This window comes from Oncorhynchus nerka, unplaced genomic scaffold, assembly GCF_034236695.1.
Source record: "Oncorhynchus nerka isolate Pitt River unplaced genomic scaffold, Oner_Uvic_2.0 unplaced_scaffold_2___fragment_2___debris, whole genome shotgun sequence".
Classification (NCBI taxonomy): Eukaryota; Metazoa; Chordata; class Actinopteri; order Salmoniformes; family Salmonidae; genus Oncorhynchus; species Oncorhynchus nerka.
In genome coordinates this window covers 117369-143235 of record NW_027040327.1, presented here as the reverse complement: position 1 = coordinate 143235, position 25867 = coordinate 117369, and the positions used below count along the sequence as shown (strand labels likewise).

The window sequence follows — 25867 nt, the reverse complement described above, 5'->3', positions numbered from 1 at the left end:
ACCATTCTCTACCTGGAACTGCTGCTGGGAAGAGAATGCTGCTGAAACATTGGGTGGAAGCTGTGTAGCTATGGCAACTGGTGTTCCGGCCTGTCCATCCTTTCCAGTTACAACCTTGACCTGGGAGTGGCACAGAGATTTGAACTAAATTCGTATAGCCTATATACAGGATAGGAATTAGAGACATTCTGAATGTATGACATGATAAATCAATCAATAATGTAACAGTACCTCATCATTGATGACCTCAGACTGCTCCTCCTCTTCCTCTTCCTCCTCAAGGTCTAGGTCATTCTGTCTCAGGTAAGTGAAAAGCGGGACACAGGGCTTCTTCTTGAAAGCCAAATAGTCCATCATGTTCCCCTGGAGGTGCTGCAGGAAGAACAGCTCAATCAGGTAGTCTTTGAAGACCTCCTTCAGACCCTCCATCTTCTTAGTGTGGTGCTCCAGACACTGCTTCCTCAGCTGGGCCACTTCTGGGTTTGAGGGTGCAATCTCCTCCAGCTTTTTGGGTATCTGTTTCTTGACGGACCCCAAGCACATGCCGGTAGGGGTGAGAGGGGTATTGGGGATGCCTTGGGGAGGGTTAATGAGGGAAGGGCTGGAGGGAGGAATGGTGGAAGGCATACTGAAAGACACAGTGGCAGCTGTCCCCACTCCAGTTACCATACCCTGTGAAGTCTTCTCAAATATCATGGGACGCGCCAGCTGCCCCTGGATGATACTGCTGATTTGAGGTGGCAAGTTGGAGGTGGTTATGTGGCCTGGGCTCCCCAGTGTGGGCAAAACAGTCCCACTGGCCACAGGACTCTGAGGTCCGAGATGGTGGATGGTGCCTCCCGTCTGTGAGTGGGGCTGGGAGAGACTGCGTTCACGCACTGAGCCTGGCACCCCTGGGGAGGCCAGCTGCACCTGCCCAGCTGTGGTTGGAGTTAGCTGCGTCAGCCCTGTCCCCTCTTGGTAAACAAAGTGCCCACTTCCAGGCGGGCTGCCAAGACTGATTTGTCTCACAAGCATGCCAGCATCAACAAAGCGTGTTGGGCTCTGTCCACACAAACCCAGTCCTGTTACAGGTGCCCCTGGTCGCTGGAGAGGGACTGGGCTGTGCTGAGTGGGACTTTGTGGCAGAGGTGAGGTGACCTGGATATAGGACGGGGCAGGCTCAAATCTCCACTGCGGGGCTGTGTGCTGGAAGCCGGGAGAGCCTGGGTTCTGGAGAGGGAGCGGGGTGAGGGTGATCTGTTGGTTGCCCGTCACCATTTGACTGACATTTTGTAAGGTGATGTTCATGTTCTGGCCTGTGACAGGGCTGCGGCTCATTATTATCTGGTAGTTGGGGGACTGGGGGCCTGAAGGGCTGGCTCCAGATGCAAACGTGGTCACAGTTGATTGTGGGTGGTTGGCTGTTGCCTGCTGTTGAGTAACTGCCATGGTCTGCTGCTTCTGGTGATCTTCTGCTTCAGATCCAGTGGTGGACTTGGATCTCTGAAGTTGCCGTTGCACATTCTGTGGTCCACTCCCATGGTGCATTGCGTAACACTGTTACTGTATGGGAAACAATACCTGTAGAGGATAAACATTCAAATCATGTAACCAATATTGGTGATATTTTATATTCCATCTTAGTCAATCAAATTGACATATTCTTTGTAACAATGACAGTCACAATTTCGCACATAACTTCATGATACTGAAACATTAACATTTTTTATTTTATTTTGAAAGCCATTAGTGAATGGCTTGGCAAAATGTCATGTTGAGTTTCATCACAAATACGCTAACTAACTAGCTAGACATTCACTGTTAGGCGAAAGACGCAGATAAGCATCTTGAGTGACAGCTATAGAGCCAGTTAGCTAACCATTGTTGTTGGCAGAATTTGACAGGCAATGTAGCAATGCTATTGAGGTAACGTTAACTAGGTAATATTATTAGCTAGCTACCTGTTTTGCTTATTTTGTGTTATGTCATTAACTAGCTAACACCACCGTCATAACCAGCCGCACTGATTAATAAACCACAACGTTACCGCTGTAACTACAGCTTTTCAAATTAGCTGTAGCCAGCTAGCTACATTATGCTAATTTTGCACGGCCGTGTCCTTCTAGCTAGCTAGCTCAGATATGCTAGCTAGCTAGATAACATTAGGGTTTAGTATGATATTAGCCAATGCAACTCAACGCTGTCCATGTATGGATGAAATGTGTAAGGTGCTTAGAATATATTTTTGGAGAAGTCATCTAAACGTCCATATACTTAGCACGCGTAAGGCCGAAATGCCGCTCCTTCCCCCCCCGATAGTAGCGTGCTAGCTAATATGTTAGCCGCAGGGTAAATAGACATCACCGGATCTTGTTACTTACAGCAAATACAACTCCAGCGGTAGTCTCATCAATCAAAACGTATTCTTTAAAACAAAGACAATAATTATGTAGTGTAAATACTGCTATACAGCAATATTACATTTAATGCATTGGACATATTTAATTCTGAAACATGGCGGTGGCCACCTTATTTTTTTTCTATCTATTCCTTGAAGAACCGGAAGCAGTTCCGTTTCAAAGGAAGTGAACAACCCTGGCCTTGTGCTGATTGACAAGAATGTAAACCAACCCCTCAACATACAATAGAGTAGAGATGATTTCTAGTACCTCTATGGGCGCATTGCCCTTAACCACAAATAGTTTAGTCTAAGGAACTTGAAATAACCTAGCTATAGCCAATTGATTCTCTCATGCTACTTTATTATATTAATTGTTTATATATTTTCTTCCCTAAAACCAACTGCAAAACATTTCTTTACACTATAAAGATGCGTCAAACTCAATATATATAGTCATGAACTAGGACCATTAAAAATGTTGAAGTAGGTTTATCTTCCATCTCCACCTACCAATGCCTCACATCAAAACAAGCCTCCTCTGTACTGTAGATCTGGATTTGGTCAAATGTTCTGCTGAGCAGCTGGCAAGTGTAGAGTACAACAGAAACATCCCGCAAAATGTTATAGAGATTTTATTATAATCACTATTCTCACACAATTTTCTCATATGAAACTGATTGTGGTAGATTGGTTTTGGTGAACAAGAACAACATACAGTCAAAACAATTACTCAATATATTTACAAATACATTTAAAAGGTGCCTCATTTTTATTTCAGAAAGTGGATACCATTGTCTTTCAGAAATAGGTACATTCAAATGTATAGCCACAGGCAGTAATATAAAAACTAAAGATTAAAGCCAACCACAAAAAAAGCCCAGAATTACACAAAATCATACTAAAAATACAATAATAATTACTCTATCCAGTGATGCCTGATAAATCCAGTAGATAACAGTAGCATACTACTGGACTGGCAGAACATACTGTAGCATGACACACAACCACAACACACAAGGCTCTCAGATTGGAGTCAGTCAGAACCACCCACAATCCTCTTATTCTCCCTTGTGGTACTAAACATGTTTGGTGCTAGTCTGTGGGTTGAGAGAAGCTATATCAGTGGTCTTGTCACTGAGCATGTTCCATTCAAAGTGCTTTTGTGTGTCAACAGCGAGGAGCTCCATTTTCACAGAGGACAGAGGGACACCAGAGGGTCTGGAGGTGCTCTAACCAAGCTCAGAAGCTTCAGCTAATATTGTAGCTATAGTCCAAAAGCTTCAAGCTCAATCACACTATGCAGTCTGCCGAGCAGAGAGGATGCGTCTCTCAATACGCTGTTTGCCTGAGACCAATACAATGGGAGAAACACAGAGGGAGAAAGAGACATTAATACTTAATAACTTCAAAGAAATGTGTGTGTACATGTGTGTGCGTGCGTGTGTATCTATAAGCTACTTAAATGTACTTATGTTGTTGATGTCTGCTTGCTCTGTGATGGTGAGGAACTCTCCATGAGCAGCAGGGCTTTGTGGTATCTCTGGATGGGCACCTGGCCAAGGTGGAACATCTCATCTAGCGCTGCTGACTGCACCTGGACACCAGAAACACAAACACTCAGCTATTAACATTGCTCTTACAATATTATAACCCCATCATAAATAGTGCTGTCAAAGTAATACAGTAAACTTATATTTACAGTATCTACTATCCATCGTCTATCCTACCCTATGTCCAATGATTCTACTATATAAAACTGAAGACCACTATAGAAAGACTGAGAGCACATAAAGGACAAGACAGGACTTATTGTACTGTCCAGTGAGAGAGAGGAGGCCTTACCATTGTCACTGTGTGACTGTAGATTAGTTTCACTACAGTGGTGTAAAGTAATTGAGTAAAAATTCTTTAAAGTACTACCTAAGTCATTTTTTTGGTTATCTATACTCTACTATTTATATTATTGACAACTTTTACTTTACTACTTTTCTAAAGAAAATATTGTACTTTTAACTCCATACATTTTCCCTGACAACCAAAAGTCCTCGTTACATTTTGATAGTCAAATTCACAGACTTATCAAGAGAACGCATGGTCATCCCTACTGCCTCTGGCTTGGCGGACTCACTAAGCACAAACGCATCTTTAGTAAATAATCGCTGAGTGTTGGAGTGTTCCCCTGGCTATCCGTAAATTTTAAAACCCCCAAAAATGGTGCCATCTGTTTTGCTTAATATAAGGAATTGTAAGTGTTTTATACTTTTACTTTTGATATTTTAGTATATTTAAAACCAAATACTTTTAGACTTTTACTCAAGTAGTATTTTACTGGCTGACTTTCACTTGAGTAACTTTCTATTAAGGTATCTATACTTTACTCAAGTACGACAATTGGGTACTTTTTCCACCACTGTTTCTCTGCAGTGATGTTGTTGTGGTCGTCCATCAGTCTCTGCTTGTTGAGAAGGAAGCTCTGCAGGCGGACGTTGAGGGACCGACAGGACGTCACACTGCTCTTATACATTTCTTTCAGCTTCTACACCACTACATAAAGGAAAAATGACTTTAATTCAATACACTTTTTAAAGCATATATAACATGATCATTAACAGGACTATTTGTTTTTCACGTATCAGTTAGTAGAGGAACATGTGGTCCCATGTCTCACCCTGCTTGACTGTAGATGAGGGAAAGAGTCTGCCTTCTTTGATGTGCTCCATAGCAGTGTGTAATGCAGACTAAATCAATTCTGCAGCCTTCATGAACAGTACGAACTGCTCTGTATAGCTGTGATACACACATCGAAAACACCAATGTTTACAAACAAAAAATATCTTGAAGTACTAAAAATACACCATTACGCTGTGATTTTTAAATATAGGTCCTAAGTGCTGTATAAGTTAACAGGCCAAAGCAGCAACTTCAAGATTAGGGAATCAATAACAGAGATGCATCCCCTCACCTCCACTCCTGGCTTAGAAGACTGATCTGATCAGCCACCAGGCTTTGCTGCAGGAAGGACACATCAGGAGTGTCTTCACTGGTCTCACTCTCAAGTCCAGTGTCTTTAGAACTGGCAATTGTCATTTAATTTATTTTACCTTTATTTAACTAGGCAAGTCAGTTAAGAAAAAATTCTTATTTACAATGACGGCCTTGGAACAGTGGGCAGAACGACAGATCTTTACCTTATCAGCTCGGGGATTCGATCTAGCAACCTTTCAGTTACTGGCCCATTGCCATAACCACTAGGCTACATGCCATGCCAAATGTGATGAATACAGGGCGCAGCAGGTGTTTATTTGTAAAGGACCACAGGAGGAGGCAGGTAGCTGGGTCCAGGGGCAGGCAGAAGGTCATACTCAGGGGGTCCACAAAGGCAGCAGTACAGGCAGGGAAAAAACTAGTAATGTCGTCCAGGAGATCAGGCAAGAGGTTGATGACAGGAAATCTGATAGACAAAAGTACAGGCAGGGAACATGCAAAAAGGCATCGTTAGTGAGGATGGCCAAAACTATGATACACAGGAGGACTAATCCAGGAACAACAGCTCTCAGAATAGAAATGTGTATCAAAATAAACAATACCTCACAATGATGGGGTGCAAAGAACTGAACTAAATAGTGTGTGTAAATGACATACAGGTGTGTGAACAGGTGATCAGAATTCAAGTGATTGGGATCTGGAGAGTGATCTGCATTCAGGGGATCTATGTGTGTGAGAGTGTGAGCTGGAAACTGGGCTGGAAAGTGAGCTGCTTTCAGGGGATCTACGTGTTTGAGAGTGTGAGTTGGAAGCAGACGTTACAGCTATCTCCATGACACAGTGGACAAAGGCCAGAGTGAAGCGCAGGTTCCCCAGGCCATCTGCATGCCACTGCTGTGATGGAGAGACAAAGGTTAGCAGAAAGGACAGTAATTGTGGCAACAGTTTAGTTTCTGGCAATGTGCAAACTGTGTATAGGTCCAAAATCTATTAACAACAACTCAATGAGGAATACATTGATGTACAGAGACCTAATATTATATGAAGGAGTGTTAATGTGCTTACCCCCATCACTGTCTCCTCTGGGAGCTCTGGAGGATCAAAAGCTACGTCCCTGTCCGGGCAAGCTGCCATGGGGTTGGTTAAGTGCTGGTACATCTTTATGGGTTCCTCTGCTGAATGACCAGCCTGGGCTGATATAGCGGGGCGATCTCACTGCTAGGCCATGGACGTTGACCACAAACCTCCAATAGAAATGTATGGTTATACACCCACTGACTTACAGTCAGGAACTTTTTCAAAACATTGACTTTTCTTGCCAAGCGTCACCCAGGTTATAGATAACACTTGTCAAGATATATTAAGACCTTACCTAATCCATGAAAAGAGTTGGCAGTAGCACAATTACATAATGTCGAAGCCCATGACCAATAACAGGCTTAAACAATTACAAACAAACAATACATTTCTCCATTTCTCAAAATCAAATCCTCTTGGCTTGCTTATAGCGCCCTTGTACCTGTGGTGTCCATGGGCCTCTCAGTGTAAAGACTCTCATTACTTCCTCCATCAAACAGATGAACTCCAAAAGCAGCATGTCAGACAGACGGCCTGTACTCAAAGACCTGGAGATAGGACACACACACTTACACCCTCCCTCAGAGGAGCTCAGCGGGCACATTTCATTATTAAATCAGTCATACCTAAAGATAGAGCCTACTATAACATTTATGGATATCAGATGATCAATATCTGTTGAACTGGTTCCCACATTTTGAAGGGGCCCTTCCTCTTCCCTGTGGCCCTGCTGTTGTGGCTCAGGTCTGATACTGTCTGTATGCATGTGGGCATGGTGGATAAGTCCTCAAAGCTGGTGGGCTGGGGGAATTCATGTGGAGGGGTGGCCTAAGTAGGAACCAGAAAGATAACATGATAATTCTGTATTACAGAGTCACTACTTCATGAGCTGGCAGAAGAGACCACTAAATGTGACATTGTTTTACGGCTGACCTGTGGGCTCTGTTGTCCTGTATGGATGCTGAAAGGACCAGTCTCCTCTGGGATAGTGCCCACTGGGAGAAGAGAAGTAAATAAGAACATGTTATGGTGCAAGGCAAAATAATGTTGGAATGTCAGTATTGTAGTAATGCAGTAATGGAGGTCTGAGGGGATTCCTACTGTACCTTGTGGAGAGGGCTGGTAGGGCCTGGCCCTTTCAGCTGACAGCCTGCGGTGGCTGAGTGCTGCCCCCCTGTGCCTGATGGGAGAGGAGGGGAGGCTCTAGTCTTCCTACTCCCTGGGGAACCCCTACTACTACTATCAACACAGCACAGGCTGGCCCTGAAACAGATGAACAACATCAATGTCCAGAATACATACACCCCCACAGTAGAAGTGACCCACTAAGGGAGAGAAAAAGATAGAGACAGAGAGAGAGGGGGAGAAATGTAGATAGACAGAGAAAAGACACAGAGAAGTTATGGAGAGAGATGTACCTGATTGAACCATGCAGGCCAGCAGGGTGTATTTTCTGCTCCATGTGCTGGTAGTTGTGGATCTGTGTTGGGACAGGAATGGGCACAGACTGGCTGTAGTTACTCCCACTGAACTCTGCAGGCCTGCTGCACAAACAGAGAGGAAAGGGTACACCTCAGTGATTCTGTTAGGGTTTGAAGGGAAAACAAGCACAGCAAACGTCTTTAAAAACATCACTTGTTGCTAGGCATGTGATCCTAGGCATGTGTGCGGCTTCTTGGCCATAGAAGCTCCCGACGAACAGTTCTTGTGCTGATGTTGCTTCCAAAGGCAGTTTGAAACTCAGTAGTTAGTGTTGCAACCAATGACAGACGATGTTTACGCACTACATGCTTCAGCATTCGGCGATCCCCTTCTTTTAGCATTGTGTGGCCTATCACTTCGCGGCGGAGCAGTTGTTAATCCTAGACGTTTCCACTTCACAATAACAGCACTTACAGTTTACCGGGGTAGCTCTAGCAGGGTAGAAATTTGAATGAACTGACTTGCTGGAAAGGTGGCATCCTATGACGGTGCCACATTGAAAGTCAGTGAGCTCTTCTACTCCCAATGTTTGTTTATGGAGATTGCATTGCTGTGTGCTAGATTTTATACACCTGTTAGCAACGGGTGTGGCTGAAATAGTCAAATCCACTCATTTGAAGGTGTGTCCACATATTTGGCCATGTAGTGTATCATTCTCCTGTACTCAACTCACCCACTGTACCCCAGGCTGCCCTGGACAGGTGACCCGTCTGCCATCTCACTTGTGATCTCAACTGGAGGGAATAAAACAGGAGTCAGTGACATATCAGTCTATTACTATCAAACCCATATCAAGAACACAGTGCTGGTAATGTAAGTCATCTAATGAGAGATAGTGTGAAATAGGGTGTTTACTGGGGAATTGGTCAGGCATAATGACAAAGTTGTCCGTCTCGGAGGATGTGTTCCTGCAGTTGTGGAGGGCTGAGCCTTAGCCTGGAGTCTCTGCAGCTCTGCATCAGAATGCTGAAGGGGGAAAGAGTGGAAAATATCTAATATTAGACCCTAAGTGACCGGTATTGGTGGCGGATCATTTCCCCTTCATATTGTAAAGCATTGGGCTGAGCACTTGGAAAAGTGCTATATAAATCCTATTCATCATTGTTATCATTCCCCAGAGAGGAGGGGGGACTCACTTGAGGGGAGCAGGCCAGGTGGAAGGTGGAGGAGCTGCGAGAGGAGCTGACAGACCTAGAGCTGGGATAGGAAGGCATGGGCACCGGAGAGGCTGGAATGAGGAAGGACACTGTCAGTGTGGTGCTAATCCCAACTACATACTGGGGGTCATGACATGGCTTTGGTACTCTGTTTAAGTACTAGATAACTTGAGGTACACATTATAACATTCATAATTCACACCTGCCTAAAACGTAGCTCTACTCCAACGATTAATTTGCCTGTATGGCCTATAGGTATACTCACATTTCTTTGTGGATGAAGTTGAAAAAACGAATCTGTGTGGGTAGATCATCACAAATAAATAGAAATAAGACTTTGACAATGAATGCACTGGGGGGGTGAATAGTGAAAAGCAAATAACAAACCTTATAACCGATGCAAACATGCACATCCTTATGACAGACTATCAGAGAGAGAGGTCTAATAGCCTCATCGCAGACCGTGGCAGAAATCAGCTAAAGAGGGGTCGGAACTCGAAACCCGGTGTAAATCAGTGAAGCCTCGCAACACGTCAAAACAATCAAATTCCTTGGGTGGAGCTCCTAAGATGCTCACCAGATTAGTGCTGTAGTGCGTGAGGACTAAAAATGTCAACAAAGCAAGCACTGGTGACAAAATATTTTAGAACTTTTATAGCACGCTGATATTCACAGCATTTCTTTGTTATTTTAAGATGATTTAAAGCTGCAGTAATGGGGGAGGAATGGTCTACAATGCTGGCCATATCAATATTTTTAATTTTGACGTTTCTGAAGTGATATTTGGCTGTAAAGGCTAGCATGAGGGATAAGAAGTAGCAAGGCACAATGTTTGTTTTCAGAAAAGTCAGCTAACCTTGTAAGCTACCAAGGACTAACTAACTAGCTACATACCATCTAGTTACATTTCTCTCACGATCATAAAGCCAAGAACATTTTTAAAAAAAAACAGCATATTATTGACCTAAAAGGTTAGCTGTATTATCCCAGTCCCTATCACAGCGACTGGGATACATGGACCAACCATGTACTGTCTATCTATGGGAACAACTGCAAATCATTTTGTAAGCAACATTGCCAAAATGAATAAAACAAATAAAAAAATTACCTCATCAAATGTTATCTGTAATAATCATCTCCTGTAGCCTAATTGCATCTCTTTATTTTCATACTGTACCTAAATTACAAGGGTTGGATTTGCACTAAACAATTTTTTATGTCAGCACTTAAAAGGCATGACAGATGCCCATAAGTCCAGTAATGCCATCATACAGTAGGCCTATGGCTGCATTGGTTATGCATGTCATATGTTAAGCTGCAAAATGGATTCACATAGCTGATATACTGTGAGAGAGTGACAATAAAATAAAACTGATTGGGGATCTTACAACTACTGTAGGAGAAAATAAAATGTTAGAGAATACAATACAGAGACCCAGACACATTACAGACAGAACCCCTCTTTATTGAAGGATTGTGATATAAATTCAGCAAAAAAAGAAACGTCCTCTCACTGTCAACTGCGTTTATTTTCAGGGGGGGTCAAAATCAAAAGTACAGTCAGTATCTGGTGTGGCCACCAGCTGCATTAGGTACTGCAGTGCATCTCCTCATAGACTGCACAATATTTACCAGTTCTTGCTGTGAGATGTTACCCCATTCTTCCACCAAGGCACCTGCAAATTCCCTGACATTTCTGTGGGGAATGGCACTAGCCCTCACCCTCCGATCCAACAGGTCCCAGATGTGCTCAATGGGATTGAGATCCAGGCTCTTCGCTGGCCATGGCAGAACACTGACATTCCTGTCTTGCAGGAAATCACGCACAGAACAAGCAATATGGCTGGTGGCATTGTCATGCTGCAGGGTCATGTCAGGATGAGCCTGCCAGAAAGGGTACCACATGAGGGAGGAGGATGACTTCCCTGTAACGCAGAGCGTTGAGATTGCCTGCAATGACAACAAGCTCAGTCCGATGATGCTGTGACACACCACCCCAGACCATGACGGACCCTCCATCTCCAAATCGATCCTGCTCCAGAGTACAGGCCTCGGTGTAACTCTCGCCATCCTGTACCTGTCCCGCAGGTGTGATGTTCGGATGTACCGATCCTGTGCAGGTGTTGTTAAACGTGGTCTGCCACTGCGAGGATGATCAGCTGTCCGTCCTGTCTCCCTCTAGCGCTGTCTTACGCGTCTCACAGTACGGACATTGCATGCCTAAGGCACGTTCACGCAGATGAGCAGGGATCCTGGTCATATTTCTTTTGGTGTTTTTCAGAGTCAGTAGAAAGGCCTGTCTAGTGTCCTAAGTTTTCATAACTGTGACCTTAAACAGTACTGGAAAAAAAATACTTACAAGAGTGCATCAAACATGATTTAGACCTTGTTTATAGAAAAGTGTTTATTTCTGTTTTTCATGGTTGCATCTTGCTGAAAATGGTCCAGTGTTCCTATCATCATATTTAATTGCCTACCGTTTGTAAGGTGTTAGTGTCTTAATGACCGTTCCACAGGTGCATGTTCATTAATTGTTTATGGTTCATTGAACAAGAATGGGAAACAGTGTTAAACCCTTTACAATGAAGATCTGTGAATATTATTTGGATTTATACAAATTATCTTTGAAAGACTTATCTTTGAAAGTTTATGATTAATAAACATTGACACTAGTTCATTAAACACTTAACTTTAAAGAATCAACAATGAATCACTTCAAAATATACAAATAAGCTATCTTGTGTGTAAAGATTAGACATATTAGTCTAAAACAGTGTTTCCTAACCCTGGTCTTCCAGTACCCCAACAGTATACATTTTCATTGTAGCTCTGGACAAACACACCTGACTCAGGGTTACAATAAAAATGTGTACTGTTGGGGGTACTGGAGAACCAGAGTTGGGAAACACTGGTCTAAACAACAATAGATCATTGAGTAGTAACAAGTAGGATATTATTACTAAAGCATCATTTCAGGTGAACGGAAAAAACCTCCATACCAACGGTGGCCAACCTTGCATCTCTGATCTACTGGGTGAGCAGATTTATATTCCAGCCCAGCGATAATACACTTGATTCTGAACTCATTAGATTTTCTTCATTCTATAGCTAGAGGACTGCTGATATCTCTTGGAGTGATAAGTATATATTTTTTGTATTTTTGTTTTGGACTGATACTGTCTTTTTGCTAGCTAGGGCCATCTACTTTAACTGCGGACTGCTCATAATTTGACATATCAACCAGGATCCAGGGGCATTACAATTTGTGACTTGTTTTGGTATTCAGTGGCTGTTTTGGAGGGGGAGTGGTTTCACCACTCAACAATTTGTACAGGAAGGTGTGCTCTCCATCTCTGCTAGGAAATGAGCAATTAGTGTTAGTTCCTCAGTCTCCCCTGGTTTCTCAGCGGCCACTGTAAGCGGCGGTTTTGTCTCAAAAATCAAGACAGTCTCTGAAACCACGATGGTTCTGCCGATTTGTTCGAGGAAGGAAAGAAAGGAAGGCTCCACACCGCTCTCAACTTTGAGTATCTTACATATTTTATACATTTTTATTTACTTACTTGAATAGGTTTTTCCAACTGCCTCAGTTTTTTGGGTCCTTACAAAAAACGAAATAATGGGCAATCTTCACAATATTTTTGGTAGCAGCCATGTGGACAAATGGAGACAAGGAAAATAAGTATGTTTGTCACCAGAGCGGTTTAGAACGTGTTGTGACGTTTGACTTTGCCAGCGTAATCCACTTTCAATTTCAATAAATATCAATTGCAGACTGTCGCCCACACTTGATGACTTGAAAACTAACACTTGAAGCTAGCATATGTAACAACTACCCGGACGGAAAACAGTGACGGACATAACACACAGCACCCCTTCTACTCTTGAAATGTCACATCCAATAAAAATCTTGCCACTGGCAGCCAGCAGACCATTCAAACTGTTTTTGCAATACAAAGTTCTCCAGACCTCCAAGGGAGGCATGACAATGATGTGATTTTGGAGGTATGGCAACGCACTTGACAGGAAGGGTAGAATGGAGAGTGGGGGGAGTAATGAGGGGTCCAGAAAGTTCTCAGCTTGGCAATGGCAGTCAAACAGACACCTGTTAGCTGTGTGTGTGTTCCTGCAGATCTGGCACCAAGATAAAGTGACTAAGGGGGCAGTTGAAACTGGCAAGGGGGCACCATTTTTGGGGGGTTTCTTGCATTGGAATTGTATTGAATTCTGCTTATAGAAGGCTAAACCACAAGAAACCTAAACCTATCATTGAGTGCTTTAAGTGACAACACCATTTTGGTAACGAATAGATAGCCTATTTGTAATAGGTGAATTAGCCTATGTGAATGCAGCCGTACACATAGCCGTCTTACCAAAATCATGCAAACTAAATGCCTAACGTATTAGCCTAGTTAGAATACAAACACAACTGTGAATGCAAACGAATGAATGCCAACAGAACAAAACAGCGGTACCAAGTAGTAGTCCGAGTGAACAAAATATCAGATCGATAAAGGCATGACACAATCTATACTTAGGCTAGTTACAGTAACAGTAAACAAATGCAGTAAACAAAATGCCATTGGAGAGCCAATTAACCAAAATAGCCCACAGCCTACTACAATGAGATGCAGCCATGTACTGCTGTCTTGCCCAATAAATAAGCCTATAGGCCAGCTTCAAACATGGAAAATCAGGCCGCTCATGAGTTCAAGCAACACATTGTAATATGGCACAATACACTTCAGACCCGTGTAATCAATTAAGCAATGCCAGCCTACCATAAACACGTTTCCAATACGTACAGGTCAATTTACAACCACGAAAACCAATAAGCTACCAAGAACCATAATAGTATGTATCTATTTCTATGATGAAACATACCGATATGTAGCTATACCCAGGGGCTTCATTTGGGTTCTTGCATTGGAATTATATTGAATTCTGCTTATATGACGCTATACCACAATAAACATAAGTTCCATGACGTGACTAGACCCAGCCTCAGGTACATCCACCATCCATAGCATGACTAGGCCCAGCCTCTTCTGCCTGCGTCTCATGGCTTCCTGCACTTTGACCTCAATTTCCCCCACTGGCGCTTGTACTCTCACCTTGTCTACGGTCTTTATGTGGGCACGCAAAGCTCTTATGCCCCAAATGTCCACACTCAAAGCATCGTAGACTATCTGTGCTGGCAAACCCTGCGTAGAGCCCGTCCCCATGCCTCACTTTAAAACGCACATTGTGGTGGAAATTCTACCTTTAACTAATAATGAGGAGAGTCAAAGTTAATAATCAATCAAGGTATTATTTGTTATTAAAAACGTATTATAATAAGGAGGCTGGTCGCACCACCCACGCAGGTGAAATGGAGTGAGAGCCTCCTGTACAAAGAGAACCCAAAGCCTTATATAGTCATGCTACCCCATGCAAGCATCTGCAAAACACGTGACCTTATGTGTGTGTGTGTGTGTGTGTGTGTGTGTGTGTGTGTGTGTGTGTGTGTGTGTGTGTGCGTGTGCGTGTGTGAGAGGAGACAACTGGATGAAAAGGTTACCTCAGTCTGTCGCAACCGAGTGAGCACAATAGGGGCCAGAATTACAGGAAGTCACTCTAGACATACTTCCTCTAACAGTAGCTCAACGGTTCCCCCAAGTTGGGCAAGCAAGTGCCTTTGACTGTCGGTCCAGATGATGTATGGTCGTACTGGTCACACACACACACACACACACACACACACAGACAAAACATGAATCTTTCACCCAGAAACAGGCTCCAAACAGAACAAAAGCTTTATCATTGGTGTGCAGAATATAACCTTTACGTCTCCAGTTAACTTAAGAGGAACCAGTCTGTTTCTGTCAAGTCTTGGCTGAGTGCCCAGACATCATGGGGTCATTCTACACACACAGAACACTAAGAACAGACCTCTATTAATGCAGACACACACTTTTCTATCTTATATGCGTTCGTTTATTTAACAAACTCAAGCCCAATGCCTACGCTTAAAGACGGGTATTTTAGTACAAAAGCATTAGTAAGGTTTAACAGAAAATGCCCTCACAACATTTAACTGTTGTTCATTGTTATTCAGAAACATGAACACTTGCCTCCAGAACGAAACAACATGCTTAACAGCATCTGCCTGAAAACCACTAGCAAATTCACCAAACCGACTCTGTTTTATCTGGATTTGATCATCCATAATAAACGGAGGCAAATTTGCAACTACCACTCTAGTCGAAAGACTCGAAAGGGGAGAAATCGGCACCAACACATATTCCGCTAGCAATCAGCCTACCCACCAAATTCACTCTTTTCATGAACACACCCACAGCTTTATTCATTCTAGATGCTTCATCAGGATTCTGGCAAGTGAAGCTAGATGATGCAAGCACAGATAGGACACATGGAAGTTAATTTCCTTAGGCATTAAAGGCCCAGTGCAGTCAAAATTATTCACTGGCCTACACACAATACTCCATAATGTCAAAGTGGAATTATGCCTTTTGTATTATTTTTAATTTTTACAAATGACTTAAATTCAAATCTGAAATGTCTTGAGTCAAGTATTCAACCCCTTTCTTATGGCTATATTAATTATGTTCAGGAGTAAAAATTGTGCACACATAAGTTGCATGGACTAACACTTTGTGCAATAATAGTGTTGAACATGAATGACTACTACTATTTATTTACCCCACACATACAATTATCTGTAAGGTCTCTCAGTCGAGCAGTGAATTTCAAACATTGATTCAACCATAAGGACCAGGGAGGTTTTCCAATGCCTCGCAAAGAAGGGCACCTATTAGTAGATGGGTAAAATGTTTACAAATCAGACGTTGTATATCCCTTTGAGCACGGTGAAGTTATTAATTACACTTTGGATGGTGTATCAATACACCCAGTCACTACAAAGATACAGGAGTCATTCCTAACTCAGAGGAAGAAAAACCTCTCAGGGATTTCACCATCAGGCCAATGGTGACTTTAAAAAAAAGTTAGAGTTTAATGGCTGTGATAGGAAAAAATTATGTACACATGCATGGTAGCTAACTACATTTGTACTGTAGCTATGGGTTGGGATTATGGTTAATTATTTATCTAGCTAGCTAGATGTCTACTCCAATTCGCAAGAGAATGATTACATGACCCATCAAGTTAGCCAGGTGTATCTGGGGGTGATTACAGCCATCTATTGTATTTCATGAACATGTGTACATGTCTAGACCATAGTGACCCATCCACTTAGCTAGATGTGGTTGGGGCATTGTTATAGCATTTCCTTCACATGACCCATCAATTTAGACAAGTGTCTGGGTAAGCATAATTTAATAATTATAAAATATTTATAAAATATTTTTATCTGGACACTTTCAAAGCCAGATTAGCATATAGGCCAAGGACTAGATAAAGTGTAGAGTTTTTCATTATTGTAGGCTACTACTTAAACCCCTTTTAGTGTTGAAATCTTTGGTTGTTTACTACACTACCTTATTCACTCTGTTTAGCACATGGCCTCACATGTAAATCCTTAAAGAGATAGGTGGGTGAGGCTTAAGAGGATGTGAATGATGCTGAATAGGTGTAGACAAAGAAGAGCTCTCCAGTAGGTGTACCAAAAATATTCAAGGGCCCTTTTTCTCAAAAGTGGGGTTGATCAACTTTCAAGGCAGAATGACTTTCCCATTGTTCCTCAACTGCAGTGTATGATATACCATTTTGTAGCTCTGAGTCTACACTTTTTTCCAATGTTAAAAACACTCTGAAAAATGTTGCTACATATAACCGAATCGAGGCAGTCGGTCACATATATAACAAAACCTTTTGACATAGAAACACAGAATTAATTATTAATATTAATTATGAACCATATAACATTCCACCCATGAGGCCACTAGAGGTGATTTGTTTATTTGACTACAGGAAAGGGCTCAATCATGCAAAAATATTTATAATTATTTTGACATGGCGTCAGTGAGATTCAAACCTATAATCTTCTGTTCTTTATCCATGGAATTAGTCTACTGCACCACCAGGATGGAGCAGGCATGCCATGTTTGTTTTTCACATTCAGAGCTGTTCATCTCGTCTATTCAAACAGACCCTATTTCAAAGAATACAAGCACTCATTTAGATCAGGTGTGGCCAATTAGGGGCGAGCCAACACACCTAACAAGAATAGAGTTTTGTTGATGCGAGAATGGAATGTATATGTTTTTAAATAACATTCTTTGAACCTTCTCTGAACGTTATTAAAGTTTGTTTTGTTTTTTACGAAAAGTGTTCTTAACGTTCTCGGAACAATTTGAGAACATTAATTTAAATAGAACAGTGAGGAAACCTTTAGGAAGCGTTATGCTGAGGTACATAAATTCCCACAGAATGTTTCTTCACGTTCTTGGTAGAATTTGAGGATGACTTTAAATAGAAACATTAGGAACTCTGTAGGAAACGTTATGCTGAAGTAATGAAATTCCCACAAAAGAATGTTGTTTCTTAATGTTCTCTGAACAATTAGAGAACATTCCCAATGTCAAACCAGTTCGAGAACATTACTAGAACATTAACAAAATTGAAATGAAATATGACCATGTTTGAACTTTTATGAAACATTCTGTTAAAGTAATGAAATAACCAGGAATTTTTTTTTTGTTAAGTTTCTTAAATGTGCTAATGTTCCAAAACCAAGCAACTATCCTGCACCGTTCCCATAAGGTTGTGGGAAGGTAGTATGCAAAGTACCCATGGGAAAACCACGTGCTCACCAAGCTCTATAAAACACATGGTTCTCAGAATGTTATATGCCAGCTGGGTAACTTCTTACTGGAGGTTCTACTTACAGTAGACAGTGCAGGTGTAACAGTACTTTTTATTTATTTTTTACATACATACATTAGCTACTGAGGACAGTTGACAGAGGAATTACATTCAATCCATTTTTTGTTTGTATTTTTATTCCACAACAGAAATAAGAGAGAAACCTTGAACATGAAGTACTATAGAACAAATGCAGTCCATATGATAGAATGGTCTGTTCTGAAAGACTAGGAAGTGCTTTTAAATGATTTCATAAAGTAAATCCTATTGTAGGAGACTAAGTGTTGGTACAGTGTCAGAACAATGAAGACTTAAAACCTGTTAAGACTCTAGGGCAGTATTTCATTTTTGGATAAAAAGACGTGCCCGTTTTAAGCGCAATATTTTGTCACGAAAAGATGCTCGAATATGCTTGGAATTGATAGTTTTGGAAAGAAGACAGTCTTACGTTTCCAGAAATGCAAAGATTTTCACTGTGAGTCCCTTAGAACAAATGCTTCGGGCAAAACCAAGATGTATGACCGACCAGGAAATGCACAGGATTTCTGAGGCTACGTTTTCCATGATCGCCTTATATGGCTGTGAATGCGACAGGAATGAACGGACTCTTTCTCTTGTTTCCCCAAGGTCTTTGCAGCATTGTGACGTATTTGTAGGCATATCATTGGAAGATTGACCATAAGAGACTACAATTGCCAAGTGTCCCCCTTGGTGTCTGTGTGGCAATTGGTGCGCAAAAGTCAGGTCCCGGTATTTTTCTATTCAAATCTCAGAACAAACCAGGCTACAAGGACGGTGCTTTCAATGGAGAGAAATATGACAAACCACCTTCAGGATTGATTCAAACAACGTTTTCCATGTTTCAGTCGATATTATGGAGTTAATTCGGAAAAAGTTCGACATGTAGGTGACTGAATTTTCGGTTAGTTTCGGTAGCCAAATGCATAGTAACAAAAGGGAACGATGTGTCCTACACAATAATCTTTCAGGAAAAACTGGACATCTGCTATGTAACTGAGAGTCTCCTCATTGAAACATCTGAAGTTCTTCAAAGGTAAATTATTTTATTTGATTCCTTGGCTGGTTTTTGTGAATATGTTGCGTGCTAAATGCTAACGCTAATGCTAAGCTAGCTATCACCACTCTTACACAAATTAGTGATTTTCTCTGGTTCTAAAGCATATTTTGAAAATCTGAGACGACAGGATTGTTAAGAAAAGGATAAGCTTGAGAACAGGCATATTTATTTCATTTCATTTGCGATTTTTAGAAATCGCTAACGTTGCGTTATGGTAATGAGCTTGAGGCTGTAGTTACGCTACCGCATACGGGTTTGGCGGACTATGTTAAACAAGACATCTCCAATCTCAGTGAAACTGAACAAGAATACACTTTGGACTCGTGTTTGTGAAATACAGGCGTATGCTATTACTATGTATCCTCAAAGACAAATCATGATAAAAAAAATCAAATGATCTGTGTAATTTAAAAAGATAAATGAAAACAAATACAAATTCACAGAACTATGTCTAACGCAATAATTCTCTATTTTATAAAAAAAAAAGCATGAAATAATGCAGCTTACAGAGAGACATGAGGTACATTCGGAAATAGCATTGTCAACTCATCTCAACTCATCATTGTCAGAAGAAGCAACAAAGAACTTCAGGAGAGGCAGAGTATCAAACATTGTGACTTGTGTGCTCTGATGCTTTGCAAAGAAAAAAAAAATGTAAATGACAAAATCCATAAATAAATACTTTAAACTGTGGGGGTGTTAATTTGATTACACTTTTTACATGAAAGTATTCATCCCTGTATGTATGTATGTCCGTATGTGTGTGCGTGCCTGCTAAGGCACGTTTGTTTGGTGCCAGATTCAATGTTTTGCACTTTCTGGACATTAAATATTTCAGAAAAGAAGAACATTGTTATTTATTCTTTCATTGGTTGGTTCAACACATAATGCTTAATGTACCATCCAGCCAGGACCCTGTAGTAGAATAACCATCCTGCACAAACCCATTACCAGGCTGTTATAGCCTCCAGTGTGACTTGTCAAAACCATAATTCATTCTGAAAGTAACAATACAACTCTAAGTTAAAGCTAAAGTATGTTTACATATCACAAAATATACCAATGCAAAACATCGGATAGCCTCTGGTCAAATTGATAATTATTCATGACAAATACTTGGGAAGAAACATTTCAAGACATAATAACACTGTTGGACACAAACAATCTGAAACAGTTAATGCCATGTTTTAAATTCTCAAGGCCAAGGGCTCTTACAATCTCACAAAGTCCCCTCAGAATTCCCATCCCTACACTTAGAAAGAAAAGGTGCTATCTACAACCTAAAATGGTTCTTCAGCTTTCCCCATAGGTGAACCCTTTGTAGAACCCTTTTTGTTACCAGGTAGAACCCTTTTGGGTTACATGTAGAACCCTTTCCACAGAGTGTTTTACATAGGAACCAAACAGGGTGCTCCTATGGTGACAGCAGAAGAACCCTTTTTTTCTAAGAGTGCATATGCGTCTGGCCAGCTGTCTTTTATTAGAGAAGTTGAAAGGCACAGTCCCTCGAGTCTGTTTTGTCTTCAGGGTGTGCTGATGTCCCTTTGGGGTTACAGCTTTACATCAAAGCATTGCACAGTGGAGGAGTAAGGGAGGGGGAGGCTGTGGAAGCTGTAAGAATGGTTAGTCATTGTGTATAGAGCTCTATATGAAGACACATGACATCCTGACTATGTAGCTACACCACAACACACCCCCTTGTCTAAGGCTTTTCCTTTAGAGTGGATCATACATCACATATAACAGTGGGCAACAACACAATACTTAAGCAAGTGTTTGTCAATGAATCTAGTGAACTAGTGAACCCAAGGTTGGCATGGCATCCTACTTCCGCCATTACTGGAAGTGAAGTCCTGTAGTTTTACACAGCGGACAGGTCGATCCGATTGGCTGAGTAGGTGCTTTTGTCCCATGTGTTCATCTTTGTGGGGCTCACGCCTCCTCTGTTTCCATTAATCTGTGAGAGAAAAAGGAGAGTAAATGATTGATCTCACATTTAAAGTTCTAAGTTGAATTCACGTCTTTCTTCTTACCCAATTAGACCCCTCTACTTTGGTACTCACAACATCAGAGTTGAAGGGTTTCACATTGATATTGCGAATGGAGCTGCTGGTAAGCGACCACACCTTGGTTTTGTGCTTGAAGGCAGCTCTGACCTACAGCAAACCATGAGAACGCACAATAACAGGTGCAATACTTCATAAACCTCCCCTGACACTAGAAACAAAACAGAAACTATACTGAACAAAAATCTAAACGCAACATGCAACAATTTCAATGATTTTACCGAGTTAAAACTCGTAAGGAATTCAGTAAATTTAAATAAATTCATTAGGCCCTAATCTATGGATTTCACATGACTGGGCAGGGGCGCAGCCATGGGTGGGCCTGGGAGGACATCGGCCCATCCACTTGGGAGCCAGGCACACCCACTGGGGAGCCAGGCCCAGCCAATCAGAATGAGTTTTTCCTCACAAAAGGGCTTTATTACAGACAGAAATACTCCTCAGTTCCATCAGCTGTCTGGGTGGCTGGTGAAGAAGCCGGATGTGGAGGTCCTGTGCTGGCGTGGATACACTTGGATGTACCGCCAAATTCTCTAAAACAACGTTGGAGGTGGTTTATGGTAGAGAAATTAACATAAAATTATTCTCTGGCAACAGCTCTGGTGGACATTCCTGCAGTCAGCATGCCAATTGCACACTCCCTCAAAAGTTGAGACATCTGTGGCATTATGTTGTGGCATTATGTTGCGTGACAAAACTGCACTTTTTAGTGGCCTTTTCTTGTCCCCCAGCACAAGGTGTACCTGTGTAATGATCATGCTGTTTAATCAACTTCTTGATATGGCACACCTGTCAGGGGGATGGATTATCTTGGCAAAAGAGAAATGCTCATTAACAGGGATGAAAACACATTTGTGCACAAAAGTTGAGAGAAATACGCTTTTCCTGCGTATGGAACATTTCTGGGATATTTTATTTCAGCCCATGAAACATGGAGCCAACACTTTATATGTTGCGTTTATATTTTTGTTCGGTATATATCAACACTATAACAACATGAAGGGTGTGTCTTACCTCAGAGTTGAGAAGACAGTGGAACAGGAAAATAAAGAATCCCTTTAGAAAGATCCACATATTTGCAGTCAATTACCGTAAATAAAGGCTATTAATAAAGACCAATTTGATGTACCGTATTAGATTGAATAATTTACAGTAGGCAACTGACCTGTAATGAGTTGAACACAGCAAACATGTACTGGAACATCAGTGAGTGATCGTTGATGGCCAGTACCCCAAAGATCCAGGAGATGCCCAGAATAGGAAGGAGTACAGCCACTGCCTTTGCAGTCAGCCTATACACACAGAGAGGCACAAACACACTAAGTGTCAACTATCTACAAACGATGTAATAAATACTGTATTCATATCATTCTGACTGAGGGAGTCAGGATAGCATTATCACCATGAAGGTTTTAGGACAGAGATGATGACTCACTTGACTGCGTTGGCATCTCCATGAACCTTGTAATTCTCTGAACTAATACGAGAGATGATCCTCGTCACAGATATAAGAATCACAATATTCACCTGAGTCAGAGAGAAAACAACACACATCAGTTAATATCAAAAAATCACTTTTATGAATAAAAAGCTTGAGCTCAAGCGCTTAATTAGTTGTTCAATAAGAACGGAAGTCAACTATAGTGGTGATTTCTCTTACCACAATGACAAACAGTGCTGGTGCCACAAAGGCCCAAACAGCGCCGATCTTCAAAGACAGCCAACAGCTGAGGGAGAGAGGTGAGATAAAACAAGCTTGGTTGACATCCCTCACATTATACTTCCCATTTCTGTTTCCCCTGTTGGTGTAAACTACTTATACATAAATGGCTGTTTCATGGCACCAGTATCGATATTTTAACCCTATTCAATGGCACAAAGTGCTGCCAAGTGGTTTTGAATGTCCAGGTTAGAGTGTGTTGACAGTGTCTTACTTCTCAACCTCTCCGTAGCTGTCCAAGGCTGATGTCATAGAAACCACACAGATCACCAGTGGAGACCCTGGGTGAAGAGGGGAAATGTTAATCACCAGATATAGAGATATCAAACACATCATGACATCTGTAACATTACATTGTCCAGTATGTGCATCCTTATATTGACTTCAGTCTAATGCTGTCCAAATCAAGTTTGGCAAAGAGTATTAGATGAAAGTTAGACAGACCGAGAGTAGAGGACACAGGATATTTTTTTTAATGGGGGTTTTCTGTGGTATTTTGTCATTGCTCATTTCCACCAACATGGTTATATTATTGGTAAAGCTTCTTTGTTTAATGTTGTAATGACTTACAGAGTCCACAGAGATTTCCAGACTTCCCCAGCACAGAACAATAAAACTGTTACACCAAAAGAGGAAATTAAGAATAAAGGATCAGAAGCCTTTTTTCACTGCTAATAACAGGAGCTGTAAACGACAAAACTCAGATGTCCTAACAGCTATATTTCCAGCTGCTGGAAACATCTATGCTACTTAATTTGTAGCTGGCCACAAATCGCAGCATTACTTCGGCCAACAACATAGGAAATTATAAAAATGGGATCTTATTTCCAATAATCACTCCAGCATGTGGAGGCTGTTCCCAGACAGCCACACACACACACACACACACACACACAATTCTGTCTGTCTGTCCACAGAGACCAGGGCAGTCTCAAGGCCAAACCAGAGGTCTGCTAAAACCAGACCCAAAAGGTCATCCCAAAAGGTAATCCTTTTAATTATGCCAAACATGGTAAAGTATCAATCGTTTAATGCAGAAAAGTAGGGTTGTAAAATTCCAATTACATTCCCAAAATTCCCTGGTATTCCAGAAATCCCAGTTGGAAGATTCCTTGAGTTAGGTGGGGATGAGCAGGTAACCCTGGAATCCTCCAACCGGGATTTATGGAGAACTTGAGAATTTTGCGAAAGTAACTGTTATGTTACAACCCTACAAAGCAGATTGTTGCATATAGCTACAGCTGTAAGTGGAAACACAGATTGAGCCAGTTTGATCCGAATGGGAATCACATCATTGTCAGTAAGACATTTGTGCCTAAAAAGGTCAATTAATACAGTTACAAGATGTACCCCAGCCAATCCCGTAGTAGTAGAAATGCTTGCTGCCCTCGGAGCCGAAAACCTTGATGACCATGCTGTAGAGGTGCAGGCCCTCCACCAGCATCCAGGCAAACACACTCAGGAAGAAGAAGTGGAGCAGCACAGCCATCACCTTACAGGGCAGCTGGGAGAGGAAAGGGGTTAGGGTACATCATGATCACAGTTGTCATCATGCACGGTCTCATAATCATCATGCTTTGTTTCCTCTTCATCATCATACAGTAGGTACAACATCCCTTCCTGGTTCTAGCCAGTGAGATACTCTGGCTGTGGTGATGAGGTGCTTACCGTGCCCGGATCAAAGCGGAAGCTGATGAGCAGCAGGATCTGGGCAACCAGAATGGCAAAGGACAGGTTGGCATGGATGTGGTAGCGTTGGTTACAGATAGTGCTCACAGTCCTGCAAGGCCACACAAATGATAACAAGTAATATTACAAGAAATGTATCAAATACGTTTGACATAACATTTAATCATAATGGGGTGAATACCACTTATAAAGAGCATGTGTGGCACACAACACATGTGAGATGCTTTGATATGTTTATCAATAAAGTGAACAATAAAGATGGAGGGATACTCACGACAGGATTGCAAACGTCACCAGAGTGATGGTCAGACAAAAGATGGAGATGGCACAGCCAATGTAACTGATGGTTGATAGCGCCACCTGGTGGGTCTTGGAAAGCTGTGCAAAGGTGAGAATCACATCAGGATTCAGTAAAACATTCCAGACACAAATTTGATGTTTAGATTCATGTTAGGGCTGATTCATTTCAAACGGATGCAGACCAGAATATGTTGCATTGAACACATTACTATGGGAAATAACATAAAGCTGAAGTGAGAAGAGCATTAAACTAAAATATATATTTTTTAGGGAATCAGTGAGTGGAGCTTCACTATGAACCATCACTGCCCTCTGTGAGATGTTTAAAGTAAGTGACATTGTTAAATGTCAGACAGACATACTCCTGACCATGCCACTATATAGGAGGTCATTGTGTTGCTTTTATTGCATGGTTAGCCTCCATGGCAGGAAGTGACTCCAATATGTGTGACCCCCTCAGTGCTTTGAGTCCTGTCCAACATGCCTGGCCAGTGCCAGAGCAAGTGCCAGCAGAGTGGTGTGGTACAGTATGATGTGCTGGGCTTTAACAGGGAGCAGTGACCCTCATTACTAGACCTCTGTGCCGGACTGGACGGGCTAACACTCTGTCACCATTGTAAAGCTGCTGTGGCATGAGACAACTACCAGCAAAGTAAAGAAAGAGCATGCCCCTGACCTTGTTTATGAATGAGGTCCATTCTCAAACTATGCTGTTGCACATATTTTCTGTCCTTGTATGTCAAGGATGATTCCCCATTTCTCTTTCTGTGTGTGTGTGTATGTAAATGTGTCCGCCTGTCTGTCTTTTTCAAGTACAGTACCATGCAACATTATTTGCCCCCTTTCAGATTCATTCTATTTTTGCATATTTTCGATACTGAATGTTATCAGATCTTCAACCAAAACCTAGTACTAGATAAAGGGAGCCTGAGTTTACAAATAACCCAAAAAATTGATACTTGTTTAATTTAATTAACAAAGTTATGGAACACCCAACTTGTATTTTTTTCACCTTTATTTAACCAGGTAGGCCAGTTGAGAACAAATTCTCATTTACAACTGCTACCTGGCTAAGATAAAGCAAAGCAGTGCGACCCAAACAGA

General features: G+C 41.7%; 2 protein-coding genes and 1 pseudogene across 3 annotated transcripts in view; all 3 read right to left on the bottom strand.

Annotated features, from left to right (window-relative positions):
* Positions 1–2535, bottom strand: part of LOC115111525 (E1A-binding protein p400-like) — a 39642-nt gene extending 37107 nt beyond the window's left edge. Inside the window, 3 exon segments of the mRNA XM_065016506.1 lie at positions 13–120; positions 232–1563; positions 2364–2535. Coding sequence (XP_064872578.1) covers positions 13–120; positions 232–1530 — 1407 coding nt within the window. The 5' untranslated portion in view covers positions 1531–1563; positions 2364–2535.
* Positions 2536–2999: 464 nt separating this feature from the next.
* Positions 3000–9428, bottom strand: LOC115111023 (serine/threonine-protein kinase ULK1-like; annotated as a pseudogene).
* Positions 9429–17944: 8516 nt separating this feature from the next.
* Positions 17945–25867, bottom strand: part of LOC115111526 (adhesion G-protein coupled receptor D1-like) — a 74515-nt gene continuing 66592 nt past the window's right edge. For both annotated transcript variants that reach the window (XM_029637666.2, XM_065016505.1), the window contains 10 exons: positions 24738–24841; positions 24443–24554; positions 24125–24278; positions 22989–23055; positions 22715–22781; positions 22490–22581; positions 22220–22346; positions 22069–22110; positions 21052–21144; positions 17945–20945 (listed from right to left, as the gene is read on the bottom strand). In XM_029637666.2, the coding sequence (XP_029493526.1) occupies positions 20850–20945; positions 21052–21144; positions 22069–22110; positions 22220–22346; positions 22490–22581; positions 22715–22781; positions 22989–23055; positions 24125–24278; positions 24443–24554; positions 24738–24841 (954 nt within the window). In that variant the 3' untranslated portion in view covers positions 17945–20849. The remainder of the gene's footprint in view (positions 20946–21051; positions 21145–22068; positions 22111–22219; positions 22347–22489; positions 22582–22714; positions 22782–22988; positions 23056–24124; positions 24279–24442; positions 24555–24737; positions 24842–25867) is intronic.